Genomic DNA, 21,584 nt, shown 5'->3' on the forward strand with positions numbered 1-21,584 from the left:
GCTGCGATTCATAGGGTCACAAAGATTCGGCCACGACTAAGCGATTGAACTGAACTGAATACTAATGTCATCCTGCGCTTTCCGTGCACAAACCTTAGTGAGTGGAATGTATGTTCCTTTCTTGGGAATGAATAGGATGCATTTTAGGCATTCTCCGTTGATCAGACTGACCCCTTCCATACAGTACCCTGGAAGTGAAAGTGTTAGTCGCTCAGGCCTGTCCATCTCTTTAGGATGCTATGGACTGTAGCCAACCAGGCTCCTCCGTCCATGGCATTCTTCACTGGAGTGTGTTACCGTTTCCTCTTCCCGAGGATCTCCCTCATTCAAGGATAGACCTTGGGTCTTCTGCATTGCCGGCAGATTCTTTACCATCTGATCCATCAGAGAAGCCCGTATGGTGGAGGATCCATAACTCTGACCCATGATGCTTTAGTCTCCTTTCTCCCTCTTGCCTGGACACCTGAAGGCATGTCTACCAAATCTACATAAGGAGTGTCTCTGATGAACCCCTGTCCTGTGAAAGGCACAGTTTCCTGGATACTTAATGTGGACATTTGTGTGTTTTAAATGAGTTGACTTTTGCACAGTCATGCATGTGCAAGGCAGATATTCAATCGATTTATTTAAACCCTCAGCAATCAAGTAACACGAATCAAGACATGATGCAGTGATGGGGAACAATACGATGTGAGAGGGAGTGTGAGTGTGAAGAGAGCAGGATCATGTTAATTAGGAATCAGGAAAGTCTTCGTGTTTTTGATCTTGATTCCACAGAGACAAGGACATGTCTGGTCTCAGTGAATCTTTCTGTAGGTGAATAAAACAGAACCAGACGTTTAGTAGAGTTGACCGTGTGATGGCTGACAGGGGTAGGCCTCAGGCAGTCAGCTGTTCAGGGTACAGGGAGCTGGTCGCTGAGCCAGTGTACAACTCCAGCTGGATGTCAGCACTCCAGACCTCTGTGACAGTAAGTTCCCTGTGGAATTGTCCCTAGGATGGACACAAGGTTGGAAATTTCTTTGGGGATTGATTCTATGAATAATGATTTCCCAATGCATGTACATTTTCATCTAGTGATGATTTTAAGGCTTGGTAATTGCAGCAGACAAATCAAATACTGTAAGTTTTGTCTTTTGGGTCTTCAAGAATTAAATTCTTTACTTTTTTAAATATTAGAGTATAGTTGATTATCAATGTTGCATTGATTTCAGGTTTATAGCCAAGTAATTATACATACAAAAATTAGTATCTATTATTTTTCTGATTCCTTTCCCATTTAGGTTTTACAGAGTATTGCGTACAGTCCTCTGTGCTGTGCAGTTGAAAACTGTTCTCTATCCATACTGTATATAATAGTTTGTATCTAATAACCCCACACTTCTCAGAGTGTAAGGTATCTGCAAACAATTCAGGAGACCCAGGTTCGATCCCTGTGTTGGTGAGATCCTATATATGATAGAATGGCTACCCTCGCCAGTATTTTTACCTGCAGGATCCCATGCACAGTGAAGTCTGGAAGACTATGGTGCATGGGGTCACAGAGGTTTGGATATGACTGAGCAACTAGCCTTTACTTTCACTTTCTCTTTTCAAGCACAAACCTCCCTACTCTTCTCTTCCCCAAGTCCCTCCGAATTGACAACCACAAGTCTGTTGTCCACGTCTGTGAGCCAGTTTCTGTTTTGTAAATAAATTCCTCCATGTCATGGTTTAGATTCCAAGCAGAAGTGATATCTATGAGAAAGTGAAAGTCACTTAGTCGTGTCCAACTCTCCGTGACCCCTTGGACTGTAGCCCACCAGGTTCTTCTGTCCATGGAGATGCTCCAGTTAAGAATACTGGAGTGTGTTGCCATTTTAGTCTCCAGGGGATCTTCCTGAAACAGGGATCGAATGTGGGTCTCCTGCATTGTTGGCAAATTTGTGACCATCTGAACCATGTCATTTTATCTACACTAAAATGAAAGGTGGACTCTAAAGAAAGATTAGCGCCAAAGAATTGATGCTTTTGAACTGTGGAGTTGGAGAAGACTCTTGAGAGTCCCTTGGATTGCAAGGAGATCCAACCATTTCATTCTAAAGGAAATCAGTCTTGATATTCATTGGAAGTGCTGATGTAGAAGCTATAACTCCAATACTTTGGCCACGTAATGCGAATAAATGACCTATTTGAAAACATCCTGGTGCTGGGGATGATTGGACGGTTTGGAGACGGGGACGAGAAAGGATGAGATGGTTGGAGGTCATCACTGACTCAATGGACATGAGTTAGAGCAAATTTCGGGAGTTCATAATGGACAGGGAGGTCTGGATTATGGCAATCCATGTGGTCACAAAGAGTTGGATATGACAGGTAGTGAACTAAACTGAAGACTATAAGTGATATTTCTGGCATTGTTCTTTCTCTTTCTGACTTGTGCATCCATGTTGCTGTTAATAGAGGTAGTTGCTTCTTTTTCTGGCTGAGAAATGTTCCATTGACTATAGGTACCACATCTGCTCGTGCTTTTAGTCACTATTTTCGTTAAGATTCTTTCTCAACAGAGCATTAAACGCCATAATTTAGCTTAGATCAGTGTCCTTTCTGGAGATTGTATTAGTTTAGAAAGCTTAAATATCTCCCTTTTGGAACATCTGAGTAGGAATACATCGCAAATGCATGTTTCAGACAGTGTGTTGGGAAGGCATCTACTGTTTCTTTCGGAATCATATGAGATCAAACAGTGGTCTTGCGGAAAGTGTGAAAGTGGAAGTCTCTCGGTCATCTCCAACTCCTTGTAATGCCATGGACCACGACAGTCCATAGAACTCACCACACCAGTATACTGGAGAAGCCTTTCCCTTCTCCAAGGAATCTTCCCAACCCAGGGATCCAACCCAGGTCTCCCCCACTGAGCCACAAGGGAAGCCCAAGAATACTGGAGTGGGTAGCCTTTCCTTTCTCCAGCAGATCCTCCAGACCCAGGAATCGATCCGGGGTCTCCTGCATTGCAGGCGGTTTCTTTACCAACTGAGGTATCAGGGAAGCCCTGCTTCAGGGAAGCAGAGCTCTGTTTCATACCGATTCTCTTGGGGGAGGAATGTGTGGGGACAACCACGAGGTCAGGACTGATGGGAACACTAATAATTTCCACCAACTCATGAGGATTCCTGCTTCTGTCAGATGACTCTGGTCTGCAAGATTTCTGCAGGATAAGACTCTCTCACCACAGCTGCTTGGCGTTAATTAATCAAAGTGCTTTCAATAATATGGCTCAAGAGCAGTGATATTATTGAACAAAAAATTCTTTAGTGATACATTTAAAGTGGTGGAACTAACATTTCACAAATATGAATAACAGTGTTACTTATTGCTTCATCTGAATAGGGCAGCGTTAATAATGGACTGTGTTTACTTACAAAAGTGTCAGAGTCACTTTTTTTCACTCCTCTGGACAGTTATCTAGGGAAAAACAAAATGGGAGAAATGAAAGAGCCACCGATTACTAACATTTCCCAGCATTTCCAAGTTTTCTTCGTTCCTTCCTTCCTTTGTTTTAATAACGGATCTTAAAAGAGATTATTTGTGGAAGAAGACATTTTGAATAAGTTGACTTGTTCTCTGGTTTGTACACACCAGGTGAATTGTATGTGTAGGGAAAAAATTTAATTCCTTTACCAATGTCGATGAAGTTCAGGACATTTTCTTCTGGAATCCCTTTTTCTCTCACCGCGTTGTTGAACTTCTCTTTGTATTTTGAGTCTACATTATTTCCTTTGCCGGTAAAATCACCGAACAAAAAACAGAATTGTCGACCCCTGGGAACCCACGGATTTTTCTGAATCTATAGAAGAAGAAATGAAACGTGACAATCAGATGTTCACTTGTAGAATCCAAGAGCTCTCAATGGTTCCCATGACACAAACATGTGCTTTTGTCTTAAGAATTGACCCCAGTCCAACTTAGTTAGTAGGACACCTTACTCCTCAGCATCAGGAGCTGGACCCCAAAAACTTGCCAGGATCTTCATGAATTTGGGGCTGAGCCCATCCTACTATGGAACCTACTTACTTGTCTCATCTTCCTTGCGTATATACCTGCCTCTCATATCTGTTTGTACACCAGGCTTAGTAGGAACCACCTTTCTCTCCTTCCACGGACACATTCACCTGATCACACATAATAACAGGGCATGATTTACTCTTTCATGAACCTACCATTCTCCCCAGTAGCCTTTTCTGAAATAGACACCTGTTCTCCCCATGGCACACACACCTCTTAGTGTTCCTGTGTGGTTACTTGAGGGGGTGATATCAGTGTTGATAAGAACAATGCATTTGAAACATGGAACAGGTCAAAGGTTTATCTTACAAGTGTTCCCAGGCTTACAGTGTATCAGAAAACTGATATTGTATTCTAACACATACATATGGAATCTGCATATCTATGGAATCTAGAAAGATGGTACTGATAAAGGACTTATTTAGAAAGATGGTACTGATAATGGATTTATTTGCAGGGCATCAGTGGAGAATCAGTCATAGAGGAGAGACTTATGTGCATGTGGAGAGGGGAGGAGACGGTAAAATGTATGGACAGAGAAATATGCAAAATGACATGGACATATGAAAAATAGATAGCCAATGGGAATTTGCTGTATGTCTCAGGGAACTCAAACAGGGGATCTATCTCAACTTAGAGGGTTGGGAGGGAGATAGGAGGCAGTTTCAATATGGAAGGGACATATATATATATATCTATTGACTTCCCTGTGACTCTGCTAGTAAAGAACTCTCGTGCAGTGTGGGAGCCTTGGGTTTGATCTGTGTGTTGGGAAGTTACCCTGGAGAAGGGAAAGGCTACCCATTCCATTATTCTGACCTGATGAATTCAATGGACTGTATAGTCCATGGGGTCACAAAGAGTCATACATGACTGAGCAACTTTCACACAAGCATATGTATACCTATGGCTGATTCATGTTGGTATTTGGCAGAAAACAGTACAATCTATAAAATAGTTATCCTTCAATTAAAAAATAAATAAAATTTTAAACATGAAATAAAATCAGCCTCATTACAGACATGGCTTGAAATTTTTCACATATGTAAAATAAAATATTCTGGTAAAATTTCATTTTTTAAGATTTCAACACATAAGAATCATTGTGAAATGCCTGATGTGATGTTCTGCACCCTATGGCCTCCTGTTTCTTGGTAAATTACCTTCCAGGATCCTTAATTTGGTGAGCATCAACACGCAGGCCTTGCACCCTGAATATGGAATACTGTCAGCACCTCCTGATATTCTGAATGAAAGTCCTGACAGTGTACCTGTTACATGACAGTGGTTATGGGAATTTTAGAATATCATACCTACCAAATAATCCCACCAGTTCTGTCTCCTTGCCATGTCCATCCACGTTGATATTATACACTAAGAGAGTGTTCTCGTCCCCACTAATGAGTTGAAATTCATTGTGACCCGCATCTGTGTGAGAGAGAAAAGATACAAGCAGCCCAACCTTAACTTGTCAGTAAGATTATTGTGGCACACGGCGGGCATGAAGAACAGTCCATCCTGTATGGACCCACTCAATTCATGTGTGCACATAATGCCTCCGTTAACCATGGACACAGAAGGAGGTACGATTTTCCTCATCCACAACTTTTCCTACAATTAACCAGCCACTCCTTGCAGTCTTACTAAGATGCTTTATAGAATGTGTGTTCTGAGAAGCCTAAGATGCTTTATAGAACGTGTGTGCTGATAAACCTAACAGATTCTTTTTCTGATTTCTGTTTATTTATTTATTTTTGATTGGCTGAGTCTTCCCTGCTGCCCATGGGCTTTCTCCACTTGTGGTGACGGTGGAGTACAGTCTAGTTGTGGTGAGCGGGACCCCGAGACCTCAGTTCATAAACCTGTCGATAATTATCTGTGAGAATCCTACAAAATCGATATACACTCATGTTTACCACATCCTTCTGGTTGATATTAAATCGCTATGTCATGTCTGACTCTCCATGACCCCATGAACTGTACCACACCAAGTTCCCTGTCCTCCAAGATCTTCCAGAATTTGCTGAAATTCATGTACTTTGAGCCGATAATTCCATCCAGCCATCTAATCCTCTGTCATCCCCTTCTCCTCCAGCCTTCAAATATTCCCAACATCATTGTCTTTTGCAATGAGTCAGTTCTTCACATCAGGTGGCCAAAGTACTGGGACTTCAGCTTCAGCATCGTCCTTCCAAAAAATATTCAGGACTGATTTCCTTTAGGATGGACTGGTTGGATCTCCTTGCAGTCCAAGGGACTCTCAAGGGTCTTCTCCAGCATCACCATTCAAAAGCGTCATTTCTTTGGTGCGCAGCCTTCTTTATGGTCCAACTCTCAAATCCACACATAAATACAGCAAAAAAAAAAAAAAAATATATATATATATATATATATATATATATACATACATATAAATATTCAGTTGAGTAAAACGACCTTTGTTGGTAAAGTGATGTCTCTGCATTTTAATAAGCTGTTTTGGGTTGTCATAGCTGTCCTTCCCAGTATCAATTGTCTTAATTATGTGGTTGCAGTCACAATCCTCAGAGATTTTCGAGCCCAAGAAGATAAAACCTGTCACTGCGTCCACTCTTGCACTTTCTATTTGCCATAAAGTGAGAGACCAGAGGCAATGATCTTCCTGGTGTTGAATGTTGAGTTTGAGACCAGCTTTTTCATTCTCCTCTTGCACCGTTAACATGAGGCTCTTCAGTTCCTCTTCACTCTCTTCCATAAAGTTGTATCATCTGCATATCTGATGCTGTTGCTATTTCTTCCAGCAATTTTGATTCCAGTTTGTCATTCATCCAGCCTGACACACAGCATGATGTACTCTGTATATATGTTATAGAAGTCGCATGACCGTATATACTATCTTGTATTCTTTTCCCAATGTTGAACCAATCTGTTGTTCCATGTCCAGTTCTCACTATTGCTGACTGATCCACATACAGGTTTCTCTGAAGCCAGGTAAGGCAATCCAGTATTACTATATCTTGAAGAATTTTCCACAGTTTGTTGTGATCCACAAAGTCAAAAGTTTTACCATAGTCAATGAAGCAGAAAAAAAATTGTTTTTTCTGGAATTGCCTTTCTCTCTCCATGACCCACTGAATGTTGACAATTTGATCGGGTTATTCTACCTTTTCTTAATCAAGCCTATATTTCTGGAAGTTGTCCGATCATGTACTGCTGAATCTTGACTTGAAGGATCTTGAGCACTATCTTGCTCGCATGTGAAATGAGCACAGCAGTGCCGTAGTTTGAACATTCTTTGTCATGGTCCTTCTTGGAGATTGAAATGGAAACTGACCGTTACCTCAGTGCTGGTAAACAATTTGACCTTCAAAAGAGACAAAATATGTTGTCTCAGATCCAGTAATAATTAAGTGGCAAGGATGATTTGTCTACACACTAAATCTGACTAGTAGTTCCAAAGATAACCGCAGACACAAAACAGGTCGTGTGTAAAGCAATAAACCTGGTGAAATCTAGAATTTTAGGAAGAAAGAAAAAGAATGAACTTTTCCTTTATACGGTTTCTGAAAACTGAGAGGCATAGCCATCAAAACAAACCTTGAGCATGGTCACAACCCTGGCAGTGATTCATTAGACAATGACAGTGAAAGAGTTTGTCATTCAGTTGTGTCTGACTCTCTGCGACCCCATGGACTGTAGCCGAACAGTCTCCTCCTCTGTCTGAGGGAAACTCTAGGCAAGAAGACTGGACTGGGTTGCCATTTCCTTCTGCATGGGAATTTCCTGACCCAGAGATCGAATCCTGGACTCCTGCATTACAAGCAGATTCTTTACCTTCTGAGACACCAGGGAAAGCCCTTATTAGACAATATGAGAGCCACCAGGCCTTATTAGACAACATGAAATCCACCAGGCTTTCTTACACAATATACGAGGCCCCAGGGAAGCCCTCATTAGGCAATATGAGAGCCCAAAATCACACAATTTAAAAATACTTTAATTTTCTCTAAACACACACTCTTCCACCATCACAATACCATATGAGGATTAAAATTGAAAGACACGTGTCTGTATACAGACATATTTCACACTCACACGGACCCTTAACAAGCAAACACTTTAGTACACACGATGTGTTTGTATGATATCATGAAGAAATTTATGGATACACTGTATGATAAGTATATATTGTCAGCTCTATAACAGGAATACGTGGCTTCACATATGTCCTATGTACATGTATGTGAAAAAGGTGTATTTGGCCCATATAAAGAATTTTCATGAAACAAATACTAAAAAGGAAATAACTCTACAGGGACTGGATTAATTTTTGAACAGACACCTTGGAAAAGAATGCCCACAGTGAAGTGTGGTGAGTGTTCTCAGCCATTGAAAGTGAAAGCAAGTCATTCAGTCATGTTTCCTATTTGCGACCCCATGGACTATAGATTCCATGGAATTCTCCAGGCCAGAATACGGGAGTTGTAGCCTATCGTTTCTCCAGTGAATCTTCCTGACCCAGGAATTGAACCAGAGTCTCCTGCATTGCAGGCAGATTCTTTACCACCTCAGCTATCAGGGAAGCCCTCTGAGTCGTTAGGGAATTGAAAGGCATTGAACTCACTGAAAAACAACCACAAAGTGGGAACACAGCAATTATCCAACATAACTGCAAATACAAAAAAATTTTATCTGAGCAGACAAACTCCTTTCATTTGGCTTGGAAAACGTGATTCCTTGCATATGCAGACACTGATAACTGTTTTAAATTGTGTTCTGAGAGAGGAAGCTCTGGAAGATGATTCAGACTGCATAATTTTCTCACGTGAAGAGCCAAAACGTTTGCAATATGCTGATCTGTTCTTACCTCTGGCTCTAGGCATAGACATTTAATGATGAGTAAAGAAAAGGACAGTATGAAGAGGCAAAAAATAGGACACTGGAAGGTGAACTCCCTAGGTCGGTAAGGGCACAGTATGCTACTGGAGATCAGTAGAGAAAGAAGTCGAGAAAGAATGAAGGGACGGCAAAAACAACGCCCATTTGGGGGTGTTACTGGTGATAGAAGTAAGGTCCGATGCTCTAAAGAGCAATATTGCATAGAAACCTGGACTGTTAGGTGCATGAATCAAGACAAATTGGAAGTGGTCAAACAAGAGATGGCAAGAGTGAACATTGACACTCTAGGAATCAGTGAACTAAAATGGACTGGAATGGGTGAATATTAACTCAGATGAACAATAAACCTGTCACTGTGGGTAGGAATCCCTTAGAAGAAATGGAGTAGCCATCATGAACAACAAAAGAGTCGGGAATGCAGAAATTTGATGCAATCTCAAAAACGACAGAATGATCTCTGTTCATTTCCAAGGCAAGCCAATCAACAGTATGGTAAACCAAGTCTATGCCCCAACCAGTAACATTGAAGAAGCTGAAATAGAATGGCTTTATGAGGACCTACAAGACGTTTTAGAACTAGCATCATAAAAAGAATTCCTTTTCATTATAGGGGACTGGAATGGAAAAGTCGGAAGTCAAGAAACACCTGGAGTAACTAGCACATTTGGCCTTGGAGTACAGAATGAAGCAGGGCAAAGGCTAATAATCTTTGCGAAGAGAACGAAATGGTTATAACAAACAGCCTCTTCCAACAGCACAAGAGAAGACTCTACATATGGGCATCACCAGATGGCCAACACTGAGATCAGATAGATTATGTTCTTTCAGCCAAAGATGGAGAAGCTGTATACAGTACAGCAAAAGAAGACCAGGAGCTGACTGTGGCTCAGATCATGAACTCCATATTGCCAAATTCTGACTTAAATTGAAGAAAGTAGGGAAAACCTTTAGACCATTCATATATGACCTAAATCAAATGCCTTATGATTAAACAGTGGAAGTGAGAAATATATTTCAGGGACTAGATCTGATACACAGAGTCCCTGATGATGTATGGAGGGAGGTTCGTGACATTGCATGGGAGACAGGGAGCAAGATCATCCCGAAGGTAAAGAAATGAATAAAAGCAAAATGGCTGTCTGAAGGGCCTTACAAATAGCTGTGAAAAGAAGAGAAGCAAAAAGCAAAGAAGAAAAAGACAGATATACCCATTTGCATGCAGAGTTCCAAAGAATAGCAGGGAGAGATAAGAAAGCCTTCCTCAGTGGTCAGTGCAAAGAAATAGAGGAAAATCATATAATGCGAAAGACTAGCGATCTGTTGAAGAAAAGTAGAGATACTAAGGGAACATTCCATGCAAAGATGGGCAAAATAAAGATAGAAATGGACCGAACAGAGCAGAAGATACAAAGAAGAGGTGGCAAGAATACAGAGAAAACTATACAAAAAAGACATTTTCGGCCCAGATATCATGATGGTGTGATCACTGACCAGGAGCCAGACATCCAGGAATGTGAAGTGAAGATGGCCCACGGAAGCATCACTATGAACAAAGCTAGTGGAGGTGATGCAATTCCAGTTGAGCTATCTCAAATACTAAACGATGATGCTATGAAAGTGCTGCACTCAATATGGCAATACATTTGGACAAATCAGCAGTGGCCACAGGACAGGAAAATGCCAGCTTTCATCCCAATGCCAAAGGAAGGGAATAGCAAAGAATGCTCAAACTACCAAACAATTGAACTCATCTCACACACTAGCAAAGTAATGCTCAAAATTCTCCAAGACAGACTTCAACAAGTCATGAACCGTGAAATTCCAGATGTTCCAGAAGGTTTTAGAAAAGGCAGAGGAACCAGAGATCAAATTGACAACATCTGTTTTATCATCAAAAGAGCAAAATAGTTCCAGAAAAGCATCAATTTCGAGTTTACTGACTGTGCCCAGAGCCTTTGACTGTGTGAATCACAATAAACTGGGAAATTCTTAAAGAGGTGGAAATAACGGACCATCTGACCTCCCTCTTGAGAAACGTATATGCAGGTCAGGAAGCAACAGTTAGAACTGGACATGGAACAACAGACTGGTTCCAAATAGAAAAAGCAGTTTGTCAAGGCTGTATATATCACCCTGCTTATTTAACTTATAATCAGAATACATCATGAGAAACACTGGGCTTGCAGAAGTGCAAGCTGGAATCAAGATTGCCAGGAAAAATATTAATAACCACAGAGGTGCAGTTGACACCACCCTAACGGCAAAAATAAACAAGAACTAGAGAGCCTCGTGATGAAAGTGAAAGAGGAGAGTGGAAAAGTTGGCTTGAAACTCCACATTCCGAAAAGTAAGATCCTGGCATCCGGTCCCATCACTTCATGGGAAATAGATGGGGAAGCAGTGGAAACAGTGTCAGACTTTATTTTTGGGGGCTCCAAAATCACTGCAGATCCTGATTGCAGACATGAAATTAAAAGACGCTTTTTCATTGGAAGAAAGTTATGACCAATCAAGACGGCATAGTGAAAAACAGAGACATTACTTTACCAACAAAGGTCTATCAAGTCAAGGCTATGGTTTTTCCAGTTGTCATGTATGGATGTGAGGCTTGGACTGTAAAAAAAGCTGAGCACCAAAAAATAGATGCTTTTGAACTGTGGTATTGGAGAAGATTCTTGAGAGTCCCTTGAAGTGCAAGGACACCCAACCAGTCCATCCTAAAGAAATCAGTCCTGAATATTCATTGGAAAGGCTGATGCTAAGCTGAAAGTCCAATACTCTGGCCACCTGATGTAAAGAACTGACTCCTTGGAAAAAACCCTGAAGCTGGGAAAGATTGAGGGCAAGAGGTGAATGGGACGACAGAGGATGAGATGGTTGGATGGTATTACCGTCTCAATGAACATGAGTTTGTGTGAAGTCTGAGAGTTGTTGATGGACAGGGAGGCCTGGCTTGCTGCAGTTCATGGGGTCGCAAAGAGACAGACACGACTGAGCGAATGAACTGACGCTATGAACAATATGGTTATATATAATACATAATCGGTGATATATATTTATAAAGCAATATCTCCAAGCATAAAATATGTAGTTGTTTCTGTTCTTAATACTTTTATTCCTCACAATGTATACCTGAGTTTACATGTTCTGGTTTTTTTCGGGTGGGGTGGGGTGGGAGATAATGGCTGAACAAACGTGTTGATTTCTGCCGTACTTTGCACGTTCCTAGGAAACCATCTGCAGTCTAGTGGACATTCCATGAATGGTATTTGGATCTCTGTGTGTGTGTGCTTGGTTGCTCAGTCCTGTCTGACCTACTGCGAACCCTTGGACTATCGCCCAGCAGGCATCTCTGTTCATGGGATTCTCCAGGCAAGAATACTGAAGTGGGTCACCATTTCCTCCTCCAGGGGATCTTCCCTACACAGTGATCGAACTGCTGTCACGTGCAATGTCAGCGCCTGGGAAAGGACTTGGGAAAGTCACTAGGGGCTCTGACGACTTTGGGAAACTCAGTAATGTTGAAACCTCCCGTGAGGAAGCCCCGAGGGCAGAGCTCACTGTGTGCTCTTCCTCTGCACTCACTTCTTGGCTCAATGGGAACCGTCTCTTACAAATTCTGCAGGAAGGGGTCAAGCGCCTGGTGGGGACTGTGGGTTTCCAAGACATGAGCCTCTTCCCTCGGCTGTGTCCCTCTTTACTGTAATGAGTTGATGACAGTGAGCTTCTGGTTCCCCCTCTCCGCAGAGTTTTCGGGACAATCCCTGGTGCTCACAGGGAAACTGCCCTCCCCCCGGCTCAGTATCCCTGCTCAGCCCCACAGCTCAGGGCGTCTTCCTCTCAACATCAGCCAGAGAGCTGCCTGCAGATGGGGGAGAGACACCCTCCCTCAGGCCAGAGTTTACAGGTGTTTTCCTTTTGGGTGACTTTTACTTACCTGACATAAAAGGGCATCAGTATTGTTCCATTTTCTTCATCAAGCTCAATGTAACACATGAAAGCGTCGAATGGCCCCCCTCGGTGATCTTCTCTTTTTTTCTGGCCACAACATATTGGGTTTACCATCTTCCTGTAAGCTAAAAGCAAAATTCCCTTCAGAAATCTTAGTCCATCTCTGTAAATTCTGCTCGATACCATTCCTCAGGAGATTCCCTGTCCTTTCACTTAGCAGAAGTTACCTATTTTTATGAACACAGCCCTAGGTATAAAATCACGTGAAAACTCAAGTCAGATAACGGAAATAATTGAGGTATTACTGAGATAGCTTGAGCTATGTTGTCAAATGCAAGAGACCCAATCCAACAGCTGTGAGATCATCCTTCGGTTTTACAAAAGTAGTGAACATACATGAGAGCCGATGAATGGATGCTAGAGATGATACAGACATCACAAACAGCAGGCATAGAGCCAGTGAATGGAGCAATTTTCAGTTGCAGGGAGATGGCGAGACTTAGCAGTCCACATGACCAAACCTCGAAAAGGACACTCACACGGATACACACTAAGAACCCCTCCCAAGCTTGGACCACCGTTCAAATGCCCTGGTACCTGTGAGGCGTCTGTCTGAGCTTCACCTTGACTGGCAACAAGCAGACCGAGGACAAGACTGAACAGCAGAGCCTTCATCTTGTTGACTCTCTTGGCCCTTCTACTCTAGAAGCTGAGGGTGTCCCAGTGCTTGGAAAGGATGCAAAAGTTCTGCCCCTCTTATAGCCTGCATCTGTTGGCGTGACACATCATGAAACAATGCTTGTTTCTCTTATGAACACAGTTAAAACAGAAGGCACCTCCAGTATCCTGGTTGGCAGAGATAAACTGTTCTGGCATTCTGTCATTTTAATAAGGATATTTGTTTTAAGAGAAGCATATGTGGGTGTGGGCATTTGACCTTTAAAGTGAGAAACTGCAGTACGTCCAATATTGCAAGAGGACAATTATTTATTTTCCTGCTTATCACGAGATCCAAAATGAGAAGAGCTGTCCAAGGTACATATCCCTCACTTCTGCATGGTTCTGTTAATATGCAGGTAATAGTGTAAGGTTTATTTTCTAAAAGTAAAGATTGACTGTGTGGTTTAGCCAAGGGAACACTATTTCTAAAGAGACCGTTGGAAAGAATCCTATTATTCTGAGGTGGGGAGCAGGTCAGCACAGAGTATTTGTCACCTTCTCCTGCCCCAATGTGGGCTTTTTTCCTCCTAAGTACTAAGAGGGCGATCTGGTAATACACTGCTTAAAGTCATCTGAAGAAGGCATATCACTAGTTTGTTTTCAGCGATTTCTGTACAGACCCCCTTTTACCCATTTAATCCTTAATATAATATTTACTCACTAACTCAGTTGTTTCTCCCAGTGAGCAAAAAGCCTGGAAAGCAGTTCTTGAAATTTTTAGAATTTTTAATGGTAAAAACAAATTTCCTAACTCAAGATCACAGAAACAGTGAGTCATTTTGTTCATCTTTTTTTAATCAAAGGTTACTTATTTTCATTTTTATTCAATGTTTGTTTTTTGTCAAATAAATACTTTAAAAGATTTATTTTTTTCTGAGTACAGAAAAGAAGAAATGAGATTCAGATTTCCTGAGTCAATGAAGTGAGAACTGACCCAGTGCTGTCTGCTCCTGAGACTGATTGGAGATCAGATTCATTCATTTCGATTGAATTCAGACCTTTGAGGAGAGTTTGTCGTCTTAAGGGCGTCCTCAGCTCACATCCTCAGAGGATCACTTCCCTTCATGTTCACATGGACCGAAAATAGTATCTATATTTTCTCCTTTTACTCTCTTTTCTTTCAGTTGCAAAGTCATGTTATCTCCATTGTTCATGCATTCCTCTGTATATTATCGTGTCATATTTTCAGCTGGAAAGTCTGTGTGATTGAAGGTTTCATGTCTCTGAATATCCTGAAACCGTTTCCTCTCCTTGTTCTTTGACCCAGATATTAATTTAATTTTTTTTTTTGAGTCTGTTTCTTTATCTAGGCTGCCCCATGCAGCATGCAGGTTCTTAGCTCTCCAACAGGGATGAAGCCCGTATGAACCCTATAGTCTGTGCAGGGGAAGGACAGTATCCTAACCACTGGACCACCAGAGAAGTCCCTGACTCGGATAAATTTCAGTGGTCCAGTGATCCCAGCTAACACCCCTTATCAACCCATCATCACCCTTCCATCTCTATTTTGTACCACCAGCATTCCCAGGGTTTCCTTTTGGATTCTTACCAACATGTGTCCCCTGGGAGTGTATCCTAGGCCCATCCCATCTTAGGAAGTCTTTCTAACTGCCAATCAAGGGGAGATTAGACACGAATTCTTCTCAGAGATTCTTGCGACAGTTGTAGTAATCGTGTTGGTTTCCACTGGTCTCCGTACTCTTCTTCCCTCCCTGTGCTCACATTCTGTTCTCTATATCTGCCTCTCGGTTTCCTCCCCGCAAACGATAGGCAGCTGATGAGAAGGTGGCGAAACACAGGGAGCCCAGAGAGGCGCTCTGTGGTGACCTGGAGGGGTGAGATGCAGTGAGGGGAGGAGGCTCAAAAAGGAGGTGATTAATGAATAATTACGGCTGATTTCCAATGTTGTATGGCAGGAGCCCAGAGAACATTGTAAAACATTCTCCACCAATTAAAAGATAGAATTGAAAAGAAATAAGATTTCATTCTTAAGGAAACTGATGTAAAAAATCCTATTGCTTTATACTGCAAAGTCTCGTATGCCCTTTCATCCCAACTCTCTTTAATATTGGTGAAAATGTAGGCAATAGAATAATAAATCAAACCAGAACCATCTTATAAATACAGTACTGCTGTAATTCCCTCCAAATAAGCCTAAGTACTGCTTGTTACAGCTTCCTGTTTTCTCCTCAAATTTATTCATATTTTTGTAACTGAGAAGCCTCTAACAACAGGTTATTAATTTTGCTTTACTCTTCTGTTTTTTCTTTTTTTAAATTTTTCTTTCTGTAACCACTGTTTTTACATTTTAGATTGCGCAACTCCTAACTAAACAGTGCTAGGAAGCCTATTGATCTTGGCCACTCGAAATTCCAGGTTGCCTCAAAGATACATAGTCAAGGTTGCAATGCATTTAGAGTCTAAAGTTGAACCAACAAAACACAAGCCCACTGTTTTTAAGAAAGTAATTGTGTATATGACTTTTATTACAAAAATATAGTACTAGATTTATTTCTCCATTAATTTATTTGTCTGCACCAGGTCTCAGTTGCTGCACGCAAAATCTTTGTTTCATCATTGCTGGGGTCTTTAGTCATGGCACACGGACTCTCTAGTTGTGCTACTGACAGACCAGTGAACCCGAGAAAGGTGGTGGGGAGGCAAGCAATAGGAATTACTTTGGACAGTCGGCTGAGAAGGTGGTAGAAGAATGTCTCGAAGTAACCATCTTGTCAGGGTCTGGAGGCCAGGTTCTTGTATAGAGCCAGAGGGAGAGCAGTGATGACAAACTAAAGTCAAAAGGCAGAATAGCACGTTAGAGTCAGTGAGGAAGTAAAGTAAAAAGGATTTTCAGTCTTGCAGATCATCCCAGGATGGGCCAGCCTTCGGAATGTGTGTGGTAATTTCTTTTATTTATTTAATTTATTTTTATTGAAGGCTAATTATTTTACAATATTATATCGGCTGCTTTTGCCACACATTGACATGAATCTGCCCCGCCTGTACATGAGTTCCCCTTCTTCAACCCCTCCCTCCTCCCCTTATGCTTCCTCTGGGTCATCCCCGCACACCAGCCCTGAGCATCCTGTAACATGCATCGACCCTGAACTGGCGATTCATTTCACATATGATAATATACATGTTTCAATGCCATTCTCCCAAATCATCCCACCCTCACCCTCTCCCACAGAGTCCCAAAGGCTGTTCTATACATCTGTGTCTCTTTTGCTGTCTTGTATACAGGGTTGTCATCTCCATCTTTCTAAATTCCAAATATATGCATTAGTATACTGTATTGGTGTTTTTCTTTCTGGCTTACTTCACTCTGTATAATAGGCTCTAGTTTCATCTACCTCTTTAGAACTGATTCAAATGCATTCTTTTTAATGGCTGAGTAATACTCCATTGTGTTCATGTATCGAAGCTTTCTTTTCCATTCGTCTGCAGATGGACATCTAGGTTGCTTCCATGTCCTGACTATTATAAACAGTGCTGCGATGAACATTGGGGTACACGTGTCTCTTTCAATTCTGGTTTCCTCATTGTGTATGCCCAGGAATGCGATTTCTGGATCATATGGCAGTTCTATTTCCAGTTTTTTGAAGAATCTCCACACTGTTTTCCATAGTGGCTGTACTAGTTTGATTTCCCACCAACAGTGTAAGAGGGTTCCCTTCTCTCCACACCCTCTCCAGCATTTATTGCTTGTAGACTTTTGGATAGCAGCCATTTTGCCTGGTGTGAAATGGTATTTCATTGTGGTTTTGATTTTCATTTCTCTGATTATGAGGGATGTTGACAATTTTTTCATGTGTTTGTTAGCCACCTGTATGTCTTCTTTGGAGAAACGTCTGTTTAGTTCTTTGGCCCATTTTTTGATTGGGTCGTTTATTTTTCTGCAATTGAGCTGCAGGTGTTGCTTGTATATTTTAGAGATTAATTCTTTGTCAGTTATTTCATTTGCTATGATTTTCTCCCATTCTGAAGGCTGTCTTTTCATCTTGCTTATACTTTCCTTAGTAGTGCAGAAGCTTTTAATTTTAATTAGGTCCCATTTGTATGTTTTTGCTTTTATTTCCAATATTCTGGGAGGTGGGTCATGGAGGATCCTGCTGTGATTTATGTCGGAGTGTGTTTTGCCTATGTTCTCATCTAGGAGTTTTATAGTTTCTGGTCTTACATTGAGATATTTCATCCATTTGGAGTTTATTTTTGTGTATGGTGTTAGGAAGTGTTTTGGTTTCATTCTTTTACAAGTGGCTGACCAGTTTTCCCAGTATCACTTGTTAACGATACTGTCTTTACTCCATTTTATATTCTTGCCTCCTTTGTCAAAGATAAGGTGTCCATAAGTGCCTGGATTTATCTCTGGGCTTTCTATTTTGTTCCATTGATCTATATTTCTGTCTTTCTGCCAGTACCATACTGTCTTGATGACTGTGGCTTTGTTATACAGCCGGAAGTCTGGCAGGTTGATTCCCCCGGTTCCATTTTTCTTCCTCAAGATTGCTTTGGCTATTCGAGGTTTTCTGTATTTCCATACAAATTGTGAGATTATTTGTTCTAGCTCTGTGAAAAATATCGTTGGTAGCTTGATAGACATTGGATTGAATGTATAAATTACTTTGAGTAGTATACTCATTTTCACAATATTTTTTCTCCAATCCTCGAACATGGTATATTTTTCCATCTATTAGTGTCCTCTCTGATTTCTTTCACCAGGGTTTTATAGTTCTCTATGTACAGGTCTTTTGTTTCTTTAGGTAGATATATTCCTAAGTATATTATTCTTTTCGTTGCAACAGTGAATGGAATAGTTTCCTTAATTTCTCTTTCTATTTTCTCATTATTAGTGTATAGGAATGAAGGGATTTCTGTGTGTTAATTTTATATCCTGCAACTTTACTGTATTCATTGATTAGCTCTAGTAGTTTTCTCGTAGAGTCTTTAGGGTTTTCTGTGTAGAGGATCATGTCATCAGCGAACAGTGAAAGTTTTACTTCTTTTCCAATGTGGATTCCTCTTATGTCTTTTTCTGCTCTGACTGCTGTGGCCAAAGCTTCTTAAACTATGTTGAATAGTAGTGGTGAGAGTGCGCACCCTTGTCTTTTCCTGACTTTAGGGGAAATGCTTTCAGTTTTTCACCATTGAGGATAATGTTTGCTGTGGGTTTGTCATATATAGCTTTTATTATGTTGAGATATGTTTCTTCTTTTCCCAACTTCTGGAGGGTTTTTATCATAAATGGATGTTGAATTTTGTCGAAGGCTTTCTCTTCATCTATTGAGATAATCATATGATTTTTATTTTTCAGATTGTTAATGTGGTGTATTACGTTGATTGATTTGCGAATATTGAAGAATCCTTGCATCCCTGGGATAAAGCCCATATGTTCATGATGTATGATCTTCTTATTGTGCTGTTGGATTCTGATTGCTAGAATTTTGTGAAGGCTTTTTGCATCTATGTTCATCAGTGATATTGGCCTGTAGTTTTCCTTTTATGTGGGATCTTTACCAGGTTTTGGGATTGGTGTGATGGTGGCCACTTAGAATGAGTTTGGAAGTTTCCCTTCCTCAGCAATTTTCTGGAAGAGTTTGAGTAGAATAGGTGTTAGCTCTTCTCTAAAATTTTGGTAGAATTCAGCTGTGAAGCCGTCTGGACCTCCGCTTTTGTTTGCTGGAAGATTTCTGATTACCGTTTCAATTTCTATGCTTGTGATGGGTCTGTTCAGATTTTCTGTTTCTTCCTGGTTCAGTTTTGGAAAGTTGTACTTTTCTAAGACTTTGTCCATTTCTTCCAAGTTGTCCATTTTATTGCATATAATTGTTGATAGTATTCTCTAATGATCCTTTGTATTTCTGTGTTGTTGGTTGTGATCTCTCCATTTTCACTTCTAATTTTATTGATTTGGTTCTTCTCTCTTTGTTTCTTGATGAGTCTGGCTAGTGGTTTGTAATTTTATTTACCCTCTCTAAGAACCAGTTTTCGGTTTTGTTGATTTTTGCTATGGCCTCTTTTCCTTCTTTTGCATTCATTTCTGCCCTAATGTTTCAGATTTCTTTCGTTCTACTAACCCTGGGGTTCTTCATTTCTTCCTTTTCTAGTTTCTTTAGATGTAGGGTTAGGTTATTTTGTTGACTTTTTTCTTGTTTCTTGAGGTGTGCCTGTATTGCTCTGAACCTTCCCCTTAGCACTGCTTTTACAGTGTCCCAGACGTTTTGGGTTGTCGTGTTTTCACTTTCATCATTTCTATGCATATTTTGATTTCTCTTTTGATTTCTTCTGTGGTTTGTTCATTATTCAGCAGCGTGTTGTTCAGCCTCCATTTGTTGGCATTTTTAATAGTTTTTCTCCTGTAATTGAGATCTAATCTTACTGCATTGTGGTCAGAAAAGATTTTTGGAATGATTTCAATGTTTTTTAATTTACCAAGGCTAGATTTATGGCCCAGGATGTGATCTATCCTGGAAAAGGTTCCGTGTGCGCTTGAGAAAAAGGTGAAATTCATTGTTTTGGGGTGAAATGACCTATAGATATCTATTAAGTCTACCTGGTCTATTGTATCATTTAAAGTTTGTGTTTCCTTGTTAATTTTCTGTTTAGTTGATCTATCCATAGATGTAAGTGGGGTACTAAACTCTCCCACTATTATTGCATTATTGTTAATATCCTCTTTCATACTTGTTAGTAATTGCCTTACATATTGCAGTGCTCCTATGTTGAGTGCATAAATATTTATAATTGTTATATATTCTTCTTGGATTGATCCTTTGATCATTATGTAGTTTTCTTCTTTGTCTCTTTTCACAGTCTTTGTTTTAATCTCTATTTTATCAGATATGAGTATTGCTACTCCTGCTTTCTTTTGGTCTCTATTTGCATGGAATATCTTTTTCCAGCCCTTCACTTTCAGTCTGTATGTGTCCCTCGTTTTGAGGTGGGTCTCTTGTAGACAACATATATGGGGGTCTTGTTTTTGTATCCATTCAGCCAGCCTTTGTCTTTTGTTTAAGGCATTCAACCCATTTACGTTTAAGGTAGTTATTGATAAGTATGATACCATAGCCATTTTCTTTATTGCTTTGGGTTCAAGTTTATACACCCCTTCTGTGCTTGCTGTCTAGAGAAGATCCTTTAGCATTTGTTGGAGAGCTGTTTTGGTGATGCTGAATTCTCTCAGCTTTTACCGTCTGTAAAGCTTTTGATTTCTCCTTCATATTTGAATGAGATCCTTGTTGGGTACAGTAACCTGGGCTGTAGGTTATCTTCTTTCATCACTTCAAGTATGTCTTGCCATTCCCTCCTGGCCTGAAGAGTTTCTGTTGAAAGAATAGCTGTTATCCATATGGGAATCCCCTTATTTGCAATTTGCTGCTTTTCCCTTGCTGCTTTTAATATTTGTTCTTTGTGTTTGATATTTATTAATTTGATTAATTTGTGTCTTGGGGTATTTCTACTTGGATTTTTCCTGTTGGGGACTCTCTGGGTTTCTTGGACTTGGGTGATTATTTCTTTCCCTATTTTAGGACAGTTTTCAACTATTATCTCCTCATGGTCTTTCTTTTTGTCTTCTTCTTCTTCTCGGAATCCTATGATTCGAATGTTGGGACGTTTAGCATTGTCCCAGAGTTCTCTAAAATTGTCCTCATTTCTATCAATTCGTTTTTCTTTTTTCCTCTCTGGTTCATTTATTTCTACAATTCTATCTTCTAGCTCGCTTATCCTGTCTTCTGCCTCTGTTATTCTACTGTTTGCTCCCTCCAGAGTGTTTCTGATCTCATCTATTGCATTTTTCATTGTATATTGACTTTTTATTTCCTCTAAATCCTTATGGAATCTTTCTTGCATCTTCTCAATCCTTTTCTCCAGGTTTTCTATCTGTAACTCCATTTTGCTTTCAAGATTTTGAATCATTTTCACCAGCAATATTCAAGATTCTTTATCGGGTAGATTCCCTATATCTTCCTCTTTTGTTTGTATTGGTGGGC

The 21,584-nt window shown here is 40.5% G+C and overlaps 1 protein-coding gene across 1 annotated transcript in view; it reads right to left on the bottom strand.

Moving 5' to 3' along the window:
* Positions 1-3,424: 3,424 nt before the first annotated feature.
* Positions 3,425-21,584, bottom strand: part of LOC148773199 (odorant-binding protein-like) — a 38,494-nt gene continuing 20,334 nt past the window's right edge. The window contains exons 4-7 of the mRNA XM_088833999.1: positions 5,362-5,472; positions 5,242-5,247; positions 3,661-3,756; positions 3,425-3,444 (exon numbers count right to left, since the gene is read on the bottom strand). Coding sequence (XP_088690125.1) covers positions 3,425-3,444; positions 3,661-3,756; positions 5,242-5,247; positions 5,362-5,472 — 233 coding nt within the window. The remainder of the gene's footprint in view (positions 3,445-3,660; positions 3,757-5,241; positions 5,248-5,361; positions 5,473-21,584) is intronic.

Source organism: Moschus berezovskii, chromosome X, assembly GCF_049115385.1.
Source record: "Moschus berezovskii isolate FMDL1 chromosome X, NW_MosBer_1.0, whole genome shotgun sequence".
NCBI lineage: Eukaryota > Metazoa > Chordata > Mammalia > Artiodactyla > Moschidae > Moschus > Moschus berezovskii.